General features: G+C 43.4%; 1 protein-coding gene across 4 annotated transcripts in view; it reads left to right on the plus strand.

The window, feature by feature from the left end:
* The window catches only part of KCNH1 (potassium voltage-gated channel subfamily H member 1), a 177,623-nt gene extending 169,236 nt beyond the window's left edge, over positions 1-8,387 (plus strand). For 3 of the 4 annotated variants that reach the window (XM_069009612.1, XM_069009614.1, XM_069009615.1), the window contains one exon: positions 1,426-8,387. In XM_069009612.1, the coding sequence (XP_068865713.1) occupies positions 1,426-2,274 (849 nt within the window). In that variant the 3' untranslated portion in view covers positions 2,275-8,387. The remainder of the gene's footprint in view (positions 1-1,425) is intronic. The other variant, XR_011149737.1, reaches the window with a different exon arrangement.
* Positions 8,388-16,239: the final 7,852 nt, after the last annotated feature.

A 16,239-nucleotide genomic window follows, 5' to 3' on the forward strand; every position in this document is an offset into this window, starting at 1 on the left:
TGGAAATAAAATATCCTTCCTGCTAATTTTATTCTTTTGTATTTAGGAAATGCTGCCAAGTCTGACAACTTCTTCCTTCCAAAGACACACTGTTAAGATGTATTTTTTCCCTGCTCCACAATGACAAAACTGTCAAGAAGCACTGGAGTCTGGAGAAACATTCATTTTGGGTGTGCCAGTGAAGAAGTGCTTATTAATTTTAGTTTAAATTTGTCTGCAACAGAGGGATGGGTTTATTTACACATTTCCTAATAATGATTTGAAACTGAAAGTTATATTTGCATTGAAGTGTAAGGTCTTTGAGTGGATTTTCCCAAAAGTAGCTAAAGGGATTAGGTATCAGTGTTCAGTAGAAGCTGGGGGCTGCATCTTTTACCCTCTGTATTGCAAACTTTGGCTTTGGGAACCTGTCATTTTCAAACAAGACTACTTACTGGTTCTCCTTTAGTGCCAGACTGGAATTTTTGGGTTTGCCTGGAAGTACCAATGCTAATGTAAAATACACAGATTTTTTGAAGAGAATGTGTTTCCATCACATACAAGGAAGAAACATTGGCTGGCTACAGGTTGGGACACTGAGGTTTTTATCAGTACTGTGGGATCCTCAGACTGCTCCTAGAGATCACTTAGCCTAGAGGCTCAGGAAGATATAATTAGGAGGGTAGATGGAAAATTAATGTTTCTTTGTGCAAAGATGTTCTCTTTTGCATAGAAATAAAGAGATAAACCAAGACATGCAGCTCTACAAGCTTCTGAGGTAATCAAGCCATGAGCAGCTTCCCCATGTCTTTCCAAGCCCATGTCCCATCGTCCTTGTGCCCCTGGCTTTGGGAGTGACTCAACCTTTGCATCCTTAAACTGCACGTTGCTTCTAGAAGAATATGTGGGAGGAAGGGAGGGGAAGAAGCACTTTCCAAACTGCTGTCAAAGAGCCCAGAGTAGTCTCTGCTGTACTGGCACCACGAGTGGCCAAGCTGCAGTAAAATAATATCAGATCACTTGCAGTGAATGAGCTCTGAGATGAGACTGATAGGAATGGCTTTGAAACATTAGAAACTTGGTGCTAAACCACAGAGTCAGGAAAACAAATACAAGAAGTCACTTTTAATACAAAATAGAACAAGTGTCTTCCTGGGATCATTACATTTACAATGGCACTGCTTTGCTGACCTGTCAGAGCTGGAGAAGTATTTTTCTTCTGTTTTTTTTTTTCTTTCTGGTGTTATAAGACAGATGGTGTCTGCTCTTAAATAATGAAATAAGCCATGTTCCACACAACATAAGAATTTGAAAATGTTGTTATAAATGTGCAGAGGTTTTGACCTTCTCAGTTAAAATAGATTCTTTCAAATAATTCTTTCTCCAACTTTCCCCCCTTAACAAATGTGCTGTTAATCACAGAGTGAAATCTCTTTCCCCCTGTAGATCGTGTTCCGGAAAATCAGCGACGTCAAGCGGGAAGAAGAGGAGAGAATGAAGAGGAAGAACGAAGCACCTCTGATCTTACCCCCAGACCACCCAGTGCGGCGGCTGTTCCAGAGGTTCAGGCAGCAGAAGGAAGCGCGGCTTGCAGCAGAGAGGGGCCGAGATCCGGATGACCTGGATGTGGAAAAGGGCAATGCTGTCGGGGAGCAATCCTGTGCTCGCGCAGTGGTCAAGGCCAGCGTTGTGACCGTTCGGGAGAGCCCGGCGACCCCCGTGTCGTACCAGCCCGCCTCCACCTCCGGGGCCTCCGACCAGGCCAAGCTGCAGGCCCCGCCATCGGACCACGCAGCGTGTAAGGCAGCGGGGGACTACCCCCGCCGGAAAGGCTGGGCCAAGTTCAAGGAAGCCTGTGGGAAAGGTGAAGACTGGAACAAGGTCTCTAAAGCAGAGTCCATGGAGACTTTACCTGAGAGAACTAAAGCTTCGGGAGAAGCTACCCTGAAGAAGACAGACTCTTGTGACAGTGGCATTACAAAAAGTGACTTGCGCTTGGATAACGCTGGGGAGACGAGAAGCCCGCAGGACCACAGCCCGGTCCTCACCGAGGTCAAGCATTCCTTTTATCCCATCCCAGAACAGACTCTTCAGGCCACCATGCTAGAAGTGAAACATGAGTTGAAAGAGGACATCAAGGCTTTAAACACAAAAATGACCAATATAGAAAATCAGCTTGCTGAGATACTTAGGATATTAACCTCAAGAAGAAGCTCCCAGTCTCCACAGGAGTTGTTTGAAATATCAAGGCCCCAGTCTCCAGAATCAGAAAAAGATGTGTTTGGAGCTAGCTGAGGCGTTTCTTTTTAAAAACAAACAAACCAACCAACAAAGAAACAGCCCCCTAACACTTTACATTTAATCTTTCTTGAAAACGAGTGAGGGACCCGTTCACTAAGCATGTTCCCTCTGTCTAAAAAGGTATGGTAACAGAAATTGCAACCTCATGTCAAGATGGCAGCTGACTTTGAAGCCTTTTTGACAGCAAGGGTACAGTTTCTAAAATTTTTCTTTTCTCCCTTTGTCCTCATTCCCCCCCCACCCCCTCCTCTCTCGGGATGTTGGAATAAGAATTCTGACAGCAGCAGCCGTCCCTGTGAGCCCCAGGTGACCTCTGAGGTTTTTGGAGCATGCCTTATGTCCTTAGCTCGGGTTATGCCTATATGAATAAGCACTTGCCAGGGTGCTTATATTTTCAGTGTTTGGTGGGTTGTTTTTTTTTGTTTTGTTGCTGCTGTCACTGTCTCAGTCACCTCTACAGCATGTTGGATGTCACAGTATATTTTCATGTATCTGTAATAATGCAAAGAGCAGTAGGAGACGTATTTCATTGTGTGCTGAAGTTTCTTTTGGGCAGTCAACGAAGGGCTAGTAAGATGAAAAAAATTGTACTTTTTAATTTCAAACTGACATATTGCTAAAACAATTACATTTAGCAACATCTTCAAAAATAGACACAGTATTCCAGATCTGTTAATAAGTGGGATCTTCCACACTGTCATTCACTGAATCAAGGACATGTTTTTTCAAAACTTTTAATGTTTTTTCAAAAACTTAACTTCTGTCTCAGATGCCTTTCAACATTTGATACTTCTGCTTTCAACTCCAGCTGCTGGAGGCCAGAGGTTGGGGTGTGCAGTGTATCTGAGAGCAGCCCATGGCACAACATATTTGGAACATCACTAACAGGTCCTGCAGATTTGCTTCCCAATGAAAATATACTGTGGCATTTATCTCCTGTTCTGCTATGAATCTGCTCTTTTAATTCTTGTTAAATTATTATTCAGAAGTTTCTGTTTTGATAAAGTTCATTGTAGCCAAAGGCTTTCACAGAATTTTTAACAATTTTAGATTGTGGCATTTTCCTCTACATCCAGATGTATTGTTCCTGATCTAATCTAGCTTGGAAGCAAATGGATAGTAGAGGTAGAAATACAGTGCTTACTGTATGCAAGTGCTATTGTAGCAAGGAAACAAAGAGATCTGCTTCTTAAAGAAGGAGATGTTTCCAAAACTTATATTTTCATAACTTTTTTCAGAGGAAGATTGAAGCACTTTACCAAAACTACTCTTCATTTTTCATATAGGGTAGCACAGACTTGGGTTCTCACCTTGGGATATAAGTGTATATTCACAATTTATTCACTCCACTGATCTGGTATGTTCACTGCTTAACAGTAGCTTAGAGCTCAGAAGTATGGTACACACTCCAAGGGGTTTTCATTTTTAATGGCAATAGGTCTTAACACTGTATGTGTTAAGTCTCATTCTTTTTCCTTGGTACTGAGTCATTTACAAAGGAACACAGCATTTTTTGGGGGAAGATTTTTGTTCATGTTTAGTACGGAAGAGGCAAGGAACATGATCAGTATTAAGGATTTCTGCTGGCCTGATGCTCGCACAGTGCAATGCAGAACTGTGTCAGACATCCCCAGGGAGGTGGGAGGTGCCCTGATGAGTGGCACAGTGGCGAGGCCATGCTGTGCAAAGCTCCCAGCTCAGTCCTGACAGCAGTGTGTTTGTTTGTACCTGTTCCTGCAGTAACTGCCCTTGCTCACCAAAATAACAATATTCCAAGCCCAGTACCACCACTTCCAAGTCCAGAGGCAGGTGTTTTAGGATTGGCTTTCATTGTCTTACTCCTTGGTTTGGTATGGAGGTGCCCAGAGGGAGGTGAATTCATAGCCAAGGATTGAAATACTCCTGAGAAGCAACTCTCAGGTTCAAATCTGTAGGTCACCTTCTTCCCTCCCACAAGAAAAGGCAAGCAGGGAGGTGGGTTAGTCTGAAAACAAGAAGCCACTTCCTTAACTTATTTCTGGTTCCATGTTTAGGTTTTTCCAGTGGTACCTGGTGTCTTTTCTAGTTGCTCACTGCAGACCTGCAGTGCTGAGGAAGGCTCTCTCTGACCAAAGCCACGCTGTTTGTGTTTGGTGCTTTAATCACTGTAAGTGGCAGCAGCTACCTGCAACAGCATGGCTGCCACAGAAACCAATCCATCCACAGTTCCTGTGAGAAACTCTGTCATGATTTTTTTTCTTTCTAGTCTTCTTAGACAGTAACTACCACCAAAGTAAACCCCAGGTGTACTGATACACAAGGATTTGTAATTGATTTCCAAAAGTTCCAGCAAGTTTTTAGAGACTACCTTGGAGTCAGTTTTCTGATCCAGGCAAATTCCTCACCAGCATGATGTTCACAACACTTTCCTTCATAAAATTTTTGAAAGGCTGAAAGTCTTAGCAAGTCCTTTGTGAAAGTGTCACTCATTTACCTGCAGTTGAATAAGCATGGACATGATCTTATGAGCCCAGGGGGACAAGGGAGGAAGTGTTTACAACCTCCCAAGTATGTGCCTAGTGTCTCCAGAATTGCAGTGCAGACCTACAATTAAATGTGCAGTTGCAGGTTACCTGTCCCTTTGTTGCTGATACTGAACTGATGTTTCTCAGTGATATTTTTGTGTGCCCTCAGGGATATGTTAAAGGTTACTCTGTTGTTGCTGATTGCCCAGCCTGGAATTCCAGCAGGACCAGCCCTAGAAGCCCCCTTATTGTAGTAATAACCCAGGCCTGTGAACAAAGGCAGACAAGTCCCCATTTTCTGGGGATGCTCCTTGTGTAGCTTGATGCTCAGAATGATACCAAACTCCTCCCCACCCTGCTGGTGTGCAGCACCCAGTCCTTTTCGAAGGCTTTTTTTCAGGCTCTTACAATGGCCTATAAAGGCATTTATTATTTGTAAAGCCTTCAAAGATTGTAACACACTGCTGAATTCCACTTAAAATTTAAGATTATGGCCAAATTTAATTTTGTTACGGTCATGAAATGGCAGAGAAACTCTGCTCCTTAAAATGACACCTTCAGGGTGGTGCTCCAGATGAGCCCTGACAGCAGTCAGTGTCACTCAGACCTGTACAGCTGTAACTGAGGTGAGGCCCATTTTTATGAACTGTCAGGCACTAAAACTGGTTGTAGGAGAGTGCATCATCCCTCAGCAACCTGTACTTGTTGTAAGAGAATTTGAAAAAAAATACCACCTAGGGATGAGCTTTGGTGTTTGGATTCCCTGGACTACGGAATGGTTAAAAAATGAACAAATCCATGCCCCCTCCTTTGAACCCTGGACTAATCTGGACCTGTGCTTTGGTGCCCAGGCTCTGCTGATGCAGCACTTTTTCTTTAAGGAGTGGCTGAAAGCCCCTGTGTTACAAATCTATCTTTCTCCCCTGAGCCTTACACTTAGACAGATGCCTATGGCTGGATGGCATGTGGACCCACCAAAACTGTTACTTGTTCTTTGATTTTATTTGTCAGCTTTTCCTTTTTCTCTTGTTCCTCTCTACATGTTGGTTAAGCCTTTTCGCTTAAATTATTTTCCAGCTTAGAAATGAAGGATCTCTGAAAATAAGACTCTGCCCCTTCACAAGCAAATGCTTGTACATAATATAAAGAAAAAAACCAAACAAAACCCAACACCTGAGTTTTAACTGTGTTCTGGCATAGTGCTTCTGCCATTTAACAACCTGCTAAATGACCTGCATCATTCTAAAAGAGATTATGTGTTCCATTTTGGTTATATGGTGTAATTAAATTTCAGTCAAAAGAAGGTATTTGAGAGAAGGAGCCTGTAATTATGATTTGGTCAAATGGGAACTTCTGAAAGTCCATGCTTAAATTGTTAGAAAGAATACAAATATGCAGCACGTAAAAAAGGATTTAAAAAAGCAAACCCCAGCCCTCACCCCTGCCTTGCTCAGATACATTTACTTCTGTCTGGTTTTACAAGTATACTTTTGAAAACACCATTCTTCCTTTAAATCTCTTCCACAGTTCTGCCCTGAATCCCAGCGAACACCCTGTTTAACAGCTTCGAAGGAGATGTTCTGTTTCTACAGTACTTCCCTTTAATGAACTGAACAAGATACTTACTGTGACTATCTGGTGATATATTTTCAATCACTCTTAACCAATCTGTGAAAAAAAAATTACTACATAATTTGTCTTTACTATATAAACAATGTGTATGATTACGCTTGTGCAGATGCGTGTACATACACACACATATATATATAATATCTATGTATAGATAAGTCTATGGATTGCATTTCTGTTAAGTAAAAGCACATTCCTCATTGATTCCAGTCCAAGAAGGGAGCTTAAATCTTCCCAGTAGACATCCACTGAGTGTCCTGTTAGCGTCTTGTTTGTTATCTGTTGAATGTATAAGGCCATGATTTTGGATTTTTCTAGCTGGCCTCAACTTCATACTGTGAGTCTGGTAAATAGTGTGACTGCAAGAAGATCTGGTGAGGGTCATGATAGTCAGGAAAGAGAAATCCATGTGAAAGTGGAAAGATGCTGTATCCTAGTCAGTGGGGATAAGACTCATAAGCTGGTGTTTGTTGCTCACAGTATCTCTGAAGCCAAGCTGCCCTGGTAGTGTTTCTCATGGCTTTTTCTGCAAGAGAGATGGTGGAATAGATGGATTTATTTTTTTCTGGTACCAGGGGTTGTCTCAAAGGTGCTGAGCCTATCCTTCTCTTCATGGGCAGCATAACACGTGGTTGCTGCACCTCTGCTTTCTTGTCCTGGTGTTAGGTGGTAAAAGCATCTTCTGAATTTTTCATTTCCACATAGTTTCCTGCGTGTGTATTGGCAATAACAAAGTCTGTGTTTTAGCCACACTTATGATACATCAAGACAAACCTTTTAGAGAGAGTCCCATGCAGGGGAAGCTCCAGAAATTTGAGGTGAGGCACAGTAGGATACTGTATCCTCCAATCTGACATCATTTTGACCACATTGTTGTGGGAAGCATTGATTCAATTAAATAAAAATAAAGCTTTTTTTGCAATAAGATATATCCAGCATTTAGCCTTAAGACCCTTTCATAAGTGATATAATTCAAAATGTGATTCCATTCTTCTTCCTTCTTAATGTTCTGTAGTATTTACAGTGTTGCCTAAAGATGAAGCACTTTGATTAGCTTTCTAAATCTAATGGAAATCACTTGCTGGTAATCACATGTCTTTCTCCACTTATTGCCTTCTTATTAGGATAATGAATTATTCCAATTGCCCTCTCCCCTCATAAAACAAAGAGACATAACTATTGTCTGAGCACTTTTGTATATCAGGGAGCCAGCCCATCATATTGCAAAAGTGTTTGTTTCAGAGACTTTTTTTTTACAGATCGACAAAGCTAATGTGAATTACCTGCAACTGTAATTTGTTTCAAGCTGATTGTTGAGTGTTGTGTAAACATATTTGATGTGTAATCCCAGAACATCTCTGTAACCGGATCCAATGCCTAATATTAGCAAAACAGTTTGGGGTTTTCACTAACTGTTCTGAAAGGCTCATGGGTTTTTTTCTTCTTCCCACTAAATCTGTGACCACTAACATAGAAAAAGAATCATTTTAGCTGTAGATGAAAGAAGTTCAATAATCTTGTATCAGGATGAACTGCTATATAAAGAAATACCGAGTTTTCTAATGAATGTGTTATATTATTGTACCTACATACAATCAATATTTGTACATCTGTTGGAGACCTGTCTGCGTTTCAATATTTAGCCACCACTGCATGGACACTTGATTGATATGCAGTTAATGCAGTTGCTTTGGCGCTTTTCAATGTACTTCACTCATTTTTATCCTTTCAGAAATCCACCAAATACTCTCAGTTCTTTTTCTTTGCATTTGTCACTTTGTTCAATGAAGCATGACTAGAAACAGAGAATGAGTAGATACTATTTTTGTGGTCAGCAAAGCAGCTGCCAGTAGATAGACAGTGTGTGTATGTATGTATGTATACGCACTGTCTGGGAATGTTTTAGATACAAATGCAGCCACCTCCATTAATGATATCCCTAGTCAACATTTTTAAACAAGCACAAATAATATTTGTAAAAAAAAAAAAGTTTAATTTTATTTATTATAGTAATAAACTATTTTATACATTACAGTTGCTTTGGTGTGCTTTTATCTGTGTTGAATATGTGCTCATAAGATCAACAAGGTGGTTTTAAATTACCCTCTGGAACTTCTGGCTAGCAGTTTTGTTGCTGTTGGTTTGTATCTCAAGTGTTATCAGTGGAGCAGTGGGATATTATTGCCCTGATTGTAAATGATTCAGGTTGTTTTTTCAGATTCTTTTCTACTGTGTATCAGTGCAAAGGGATTCACATTTCCAGGCTTACTATAAACTCAACTCAGGTGCTCTGTAAAGGGAATATCCTGACACCCCAGGCAGTGTCCTGTGCTGTGGACCTCAAGTCTAGCCCAGGTATCTGCCAAGCAAAAAGAATCACCAGAGGACTGGCTGTGACCTGTCTGAAATGATCATCCCATGTCCTGAGGGTACACGCCGGTAGCTGGTCTGTGTTTTAGACTGTGTTCACTACTGCAGTATCTGAGAACTTTACAAAACTCATGGAAACCAGAGATCAAAGAAGCTTCTGCTGTCCTGTCATCTGCTGCAGAAGAAAGTGACCTCACCATGGACTTACACAAAGACAAACCCCCCAGAGGAACCCCCGAGCAGTGTGTCACTTGGCAGTGACACTGCTGCAACAGGCAGCAGTGAATATTATTTTGTTGGCTACCTCAGCAAAGGAATCAATAACCAGAGGTCGTGGGAATGGGAGATCCTTTCAGGTCAGGATGGACATTATGTGACAGGATCACAGTCAGCAGGCATTCCTGCAGGCCACAAGCCACGCTGGAAGTTTATACAAAGTTTTAGTCTTCAGGATGTCAGCCTGGGCCCCGTGAGCTTTGCAGCCATTTCTGTGGTTCATTCTCCATCCTCTTGCTCAAGGGTCTGGTGAATGTGGCTGTCACCTGTATTAATGCACTCCAGGGGCTTGTCAGTCTCATCTCCAAAAGAACAGCTATAAAGCATAAGCTTTCAGACTGCCAAGCTGGGGCAGAACTGTACGGAGAGCAGCCAAGGAGCACAATGAGGAGCTATTTTTAACACCATTTCAGTATCCACTGTCGTATGTGGTGTGACAGGATCTCTCGTCACTCACATTGTTTCTCAGGCCAGAGTGAAAATCCAACTTTCTTTTGTGTGATGTTATACAGTGTCCTTATACTTACTAGAAAAGGGAAAATTACCATAGTGAAGGCATGTACTTTTGCTTGGGTTTTGGTTTATTTGGGGGGTTTTTTTGAGGTCTCTAGAGGCTGTTGTGCTCATTTTCTGATTCTTCATTATTTTCTTTGCTCCTGCATTCTTCACAGCCTCCCTGGCTGTGCTCCAGGCTTCAGTGAGTGCAGGAGGGTTAGCACTGGCCACTTAATGTTCCCCATCAGAGTTTCTCTCCCCTCAGCATCCCCACAGCATTTCAAACCAAAGGTAATTAACTACAGCACTTTTTGCCCAGATTCACGTGCCAGATTTCAAAGGTCCATGTTCTGCATGCTGCCCATCAGGCCTGGGCTCAGCTGGGCAGCTGCAGCCCCAGCAGCTGTGAGCAGCCTCAGGCCCACCTGCACCAGCCCCTGCTCCTCGTTCCCTGCACCTGGGAGCACATTCAGAGCAGGGAGAGAAGGTTTCTAGAGCACAGGGAGTGTGCTGTGGCTTCCGATTTTTCTCAGAAACAGCTGCAGGTATTGTTCTTCTGTTTGGTTATGAATTAGTGTCCAGCTGCTGGGGACCCCTGCCAGGCACGTGGGGTCTTTATCTGGCTGAGTGTGCGGCCCGGGGCAGCAGCAGGGACCGCCGGGGGCAGTCAGCAGTGCATCGGCTTGTGGGGAGGTGAGTGCTGCATACACAGCTTTAAATTCTGCATTTGGTAATGAATGGTGCTTCTTTAGTTGTCCTGTGGTGCATTTTAGTATCTGTGTTAAAGTCAGAAGCACTCTGGTTCTTTTTTGCAGTGGAGTAAAGACAACCAGTATAAACCAGCTCTTGGGTGCTGTGAGAGCCAGTGGGACTGAACTGCAGCAAATCCCTCCCCCCACACGTGTGCAATAGCAGTGGGTTTTATTTGCTCCCCCAGCACTAAGGAAACATCAAAACTATTCTGGTTCAGCATGTCCCAGCAGTGTGTGTGCCTGGTGCAGGGCAATGCTCAGAACACCACCCCCACCCCCCAAAACTCGGGGAGAGAGTGCACTGAGCTCCTCACCCAGTGAGAAGCTGCTGCTGCGCCCCAGCACTGAGGCTGAGGAGACCTTGGCTGATGAGCTGTGCTTGCCTTCTGCTCCACGAGTTAGGCTGGTTAGCAAGGCTGTGTATCCAACCAGAAAATGCTGGGAAGGATGCTGTGTTGCTATGGTATTTATTGCTGCCAGTGGTATCAGGGGTTGATTTGCAACAGACATATAAAGAATCTCAGCCAATACAAGTATTTTTCACCTAGAAGATTCAGTCTGTGCTTCTTTCGTTCTAATTCACCACAACTTCTGTGTTGGTATGTGGCAGCTGGGAGAAATAACCTGTCCTGTTCTTGAAAGACAGGATGACTAAAAACCTGTGAGAAATCCAAAGAAGGCACTAGGGAAAGTGAACTCCTGAAGTCTGTGAGAAGTAGACACCAAGACGCTTGTGCACAGCTGCATCTGTAAAATACATGTGCTCAAGCCTTGTCTTTTTGCTTTTTTTTCCTTTCCTTTTTCATTCCTGCTCCCCCTTTCCAAATTAAGTTCTAAGTCCTTACGTAGCACAGCCAAATTCAAATTTAAGCTGCCCCGTGGCATAGGTGTAGGTTTAAAACAAGCTTAACTGTGGCAGCTCCATCCATCATTACCAGTTCTGAAGCCTTCTCCCTGCAGCCTCACTTAAGTACTTATGGAGGCAGGAGTGTCTGAGAAACCTTAAAGAGGTTTTGGTTCTCTTTAAGCTTTGCTCACTTTTAGAGATTTTGTTGAAGATATTTCTGTTCAGGTGAATGAGGAATGAGCGGAAAGTACAGGCTTGGCTGTTAATTCCTACCTGGGGGGACAGAGAGCCCCTGCAAATGTCACTGCAGTTTGTATGTGCAAATCAAAGAGGAATTTTCTTCCACGTTCCCCATCTCCCAGCTTACACAACTGGAGGGAGAAAGAAACTGTGCTGGAGTATCTATTCCACGTGGATTTTCTATAAAAGAAAGATTATGGCCTCTTCTTCATCAGGGGCTGCCACTGGGGAGAAGTGCTAAGCAGCAGTAGCACACAGAGTGCACTATTAAACCTGGGAGCTACTGTGTGCTCAGCAATGGGACCAAGACAGCTCAACAAGAAATGGCTCCCTGCAAGCAGGGCTTAGAGAGGAGAAATAGATTGCTTTCAAAGCTCTCCAGCAATCTTTTTTGGTGAGTTTTACGGTTAAGCAGAAGGTATTTTAGAAGAACTAACGATAACAGGAAAATGTATTGAACACTCTCAGCATGAGGACTGGAAAGAAAGTTAAGCTAATCCATATGAAGTCCCAAGTCAAAATAAAGTATTTATTTTTTTTTTCCTTTACAATGATAACACTGCACATGCAACCACGTTGACCCTGGCTAGGTGGAAGTGGAGAGACAAAAATATAAAGTACAGCTGCTCAGCTGCAAGCTAGGTTGGAAAAAGCATCCTTTAGGAAAGTGTACAGGAACTGTGCATGAAATACTGCATGAAATTACAATTCTGCCAACACAAATCGTAAATAGCTCTGTAAAATGAGGGTGGGCACCTCTCATTTGTGAGCAGCAAATAGAGCAGCTATGGCCAGGTGTGCTGAAAGGCTGCAGGCTGGTTGCTCTGACCCCAGGGTAGACCAGGGAGAAGTCTAAGGTCATGGCAGCAAATAGAAGCAGCATATAATGCAGCCAAAGTAGAGCCCTGGAGACCTGTCTTTGTGGCTTGAATCAGCTGCATTTCCTTCGCCCAGGAAAATCAGGTATGGAGGAAACCTGTCTGTGTCTCAGGTAAGCATCTGCAGAAAGCCTTGGAAAATGAAGTGTGAGAGGGTGGGTTTGTGAGTTGCACTCACCAAGGGGGTAGACAGTAGGGAGAGGAAGGGGAAGCACAACACTGGCGCAAGGGCAAATGAAACTGACTGCCCAGGAGGCTCCTTCAGCTGGAGTTTCTAAAGGGCTGTAGCCCTCTTGAGTCACCATTTGCCTGCTGGAAGGAGCTGTGAGATACTTTACGCTGCTTCAGTTGTCTCTGCCAGTGTCAGAGAGTGCCCTTGTGTTACTGCCAGCACCCCTAAAGCTTTAAAGATTTAGCTTGGAAACATTATTATTATGAAAACGCCATTTTTCTTAACATAGAAGTTTCCTCAACCAGCATGAACTAAGAGTCCCCAAGTTCAGAGCCCCAAGTACTCCAAAAGCAGTGTGCTATTTTATTTTGAATGGCTGTCATGCTTTTTAAAACCTTACACCTATGTCAGGCCTCATACCCAACTTGCCAAGTTGTTAATGCCATATCCAAGTTGTTCATGGTGTCAGTGGTTATTGGCATAACTGTTCAAGGCAAGCAGGACCCTTTGTAGGTCTCTTATTTTTACCAAGTGATGTTTGGCAGGATTTGATCAAATTGAGGAACTCTGAGAAGAATAACCTGAGTGATGGGCAGATGGTACCAGCAGTGGTGTGTGAAGTGTGCGTCAACAGATTAGGATCCAAGGGTAGCCTTGAGACAGGATGCCAAGAGCTGGGGAAAGGCAGTGGAGAGGTCGCTGAAGTGGCCTGGAGCAAATATATAACCAAATGGAAGTTATTAACCTGTAATTTCATAATGAATTACTGCCTCGGCACAAAACTATTACCACAAGAGTAAAGAAACACATAACTATAAATTAGCAGTACCATCACTTCAAGAACTGTCTCATAAATGCTCATTTTTATCTCTGAACTGTGACTTACTATAGGGTAATCCTCTCACATACCTGAGTCCCTAAAGCAACCTCAACCCTTCCAGCAGCAATCTGACAAAAAAAAAAAAAATCAATTGGACCTTAATTTTTTCACTGACTTGCTTTTTAATTACCTTACAAACAGTGTAGCTGTTTCTGGTCTTCTAGTATCATTTCCAGTTCTTCTATTTTTGCCACCTAATTGTGGAAACTCAAATGCACTAGTGCAGGGATGAAAATGCTATGGTCCATAAAAATTAATTAATTTTGTCAAGAAAGATCAGCTTTAGAGGGAGTGCCAATACAATTTAAATGTCTCAGGTCATAACTGAAGTTATATTTCTGTGCCACTTCTTCAGTAGACTTTAATTTTTCAGTGGCTGGCTGATGCACCTGTCTGCAATGATTCACTTCAGCTACCCAACCACATATAAAGCTTTTCTTAAATCCTTGTGGATAGAATGCATTTCTGTTACCTGCAGGCTGACCATTGCTTGGGAAGGTAGGCCATTTAATTTGTTCTATTCCTGAAAGGTGCTGATACGCAGCTGCCTAAGGCTATTTATACATTGAGCTGCCCCTGGATATTAAGAAAGGTGGTGCAGCCTAGTTTGTGGCCAAAATTTGCCTGTTAGATCCTGATGGTAGCCTGACTTGTTCTCACCCAGATCTTTGTGATTCCCAGCATAAGGAATGAGGAGATTTTTGAACATAGTTTTAACCTGGCATTATCTCCACTGGGTACAGAGTGCACACACCTTTTTCCTCTTGGAGCAGTTCACTTAGGTTGCTAAAGCTTGTGGGAACTAAAGGGAGCGGTGCTAAGGCTGCCTCAAAGTTGAGCCTTGACACCCTTCAGCTCCATCTCCTGTGCAGTGTCTAAAGTGTGTCATATCCATTAGAATTTTCCTTTTCCTGTCCTCCTGGGCATCTGTGAAAGCCTCTCAAGCTTGCCAGTGCTTGTCCCCCAGGCTGGGGATGTCTGAGCCACACTGTCCATCCGTAGGTCAGGCGTAGGTGACTGGTGCCACAGACAGCTGGGACTCATTCTCAGATGCTCTGGCAGGACCTGTGTTGGATGTGATTGCATTTTCATGAAGCAGAAAATTAAAAAACACCGAAGTGGTCTTCATTTTTTCTTCCTTTTACACGCAACTAATGGAGGAACCGCTCCACAAGCAGCTCCTGGCTGGACTGTTGAATTCAGTGCATGTGCACAGAACACCCTTAGGCATCCATGGGGACCCACCAGAGAGGGTTGATCTCAGAGGTCCCCATAACACAAGAAATGATCTATTGTAATGCAGATTTCCCCTCTTCCTCAAAGGTGTAACAGGCACAGCATTCTTCACACAGGCTTTGCATCAAGCAGTATTTCAGCTGTCCCTACTGCATTAAAATATATGCCTTGACTAACAAGTGGCTGTGTGCTGTGCTGGGAGTTATTTTGGAAAGCAGTAATGGGCTGCACTATTTGTGGAAGGGGGGAAACTATAAAGCACTGTGAGGAGAAGTTGTGACAGACCATGCATAGCAATCTCCTCGCTCTTCACAGCTCCTTGAGGACAATCCTGCCACCAAGCCAGAGGAAGGAAAGCCTCCCCCCTCAGCAAGTGCAAACTGTGATTGGCTCAAGGGTTAGTGGTGATGAAGGGAATTAAGTGGGTGTGCAAGAGAAAGGGCAGGCCCTGCGTTAATGCTGTGACTAATAACAAAATTGCTGCAGGTTTTCACAGTTAAGCTGGTTTTCTTTTGACGTGTGGTAAGCTGGCTATTCCAACTAAGCTGCTTTTAGCTCTCAGATGTGAAAGAGATAGGTGAGCAAAGCCTTGCTCACCCTCTAATCAATGCAGAATTAAAGAAAGAGCCACTTAGCATAATCTTACCCAGTAATGACAAGGGCTCTGCTAGCCAAGGAGGGGCTAGAGCAAGGGGATGTGTGTCTGTGTGTGCAAGAGACTTTACTACAGCTCTGTGGTGACCATTAAAGCCAGATATCACTACACACTATGCTTGCTAGTCACTTAGGCAGCTTTTCAAAATCACTTGTGACTCTTGTTGTCAGTAGCCATCATGTAGCTGTCCAGCTCAATTTCAGAGCCACCATCTTGGGGGTTTTTTTTGGTCACTGCACTTTTGTGACTTTGAGGGTCTATGAGCAGTACTAGTTGTTGTCTGCTGTTCCCCCTGCCCCTACTAGAATTGCTCCCTTTGGTTCCAAATGGCCAGCATCTTTACTTTTACTTACTTTAGCCATGTCTGGCTTTGTCACCTGTTTCCTACACCCCTTAGCTAGCTTTTTCTCAGGATTTGGAAGTCTCTCCCATACCCCTCACCTATTTTTTTCCTCTGGCAAGTGGCACGGTTACTCCAGTCTCTTCCAGGTCTCTGCAGACTCCCACCTCTCTAGGACTGTCACAGAGGCCTTGCTTGGAGGATGGCACTTTGGGCTACCACACAATTAGATCAGGTGCCACATGATGAGTCTCTTCTCAGGCCATGCTGAGGAATGTTGTCTTCAAGCTGAAGGTTTACTCAGTGGCAAGTCTGAAGTGCTTCAGGCACAGAGCTGTGTGCTGTCTGACTGAACATGCCCCATGCTGACAGCTGCTGTATAAGCAGGACTGAGAAGGAACTTCATGAGTTGGAAGCATAATCTTATGTGCATGCTGCTCTTCTCAGAAGCTTCACATGCTGAAGTTTCTCCTTAACCCAGCTACAAAAGGCTTATTTGCTTTTTAAACTCACACCACTAGGGAATGCATGTTGCATGCAGTGCACAGCAGGGATAAAAGTGACCAGTTTGCATTGTGTCCATCCTGCAGGCTTTCAGTGAATATTAGTGTTTCTCCACCACAGTGGAGCACTTACTTTTCTTACACAAGGCTATAGTTTTCCAAGACACAGTTCTCAAGCCAAC

This window comes from Aphelocoma coerulescens, chromosome 3 (assembly GCF_041296385.1).
Source record: "Aphelocoma coerulescens isolate FSJ_1873_10779 chromosome 3, UR_Acoe_1.0, whole genome shotgun sequence".
NCBI classification, from domain to species: Eukaryota; Metazoa; Chordata; class Aves; order Passeriformes; family Corvidae; genus Aphelocoma; species Aphelocoma coerulescens.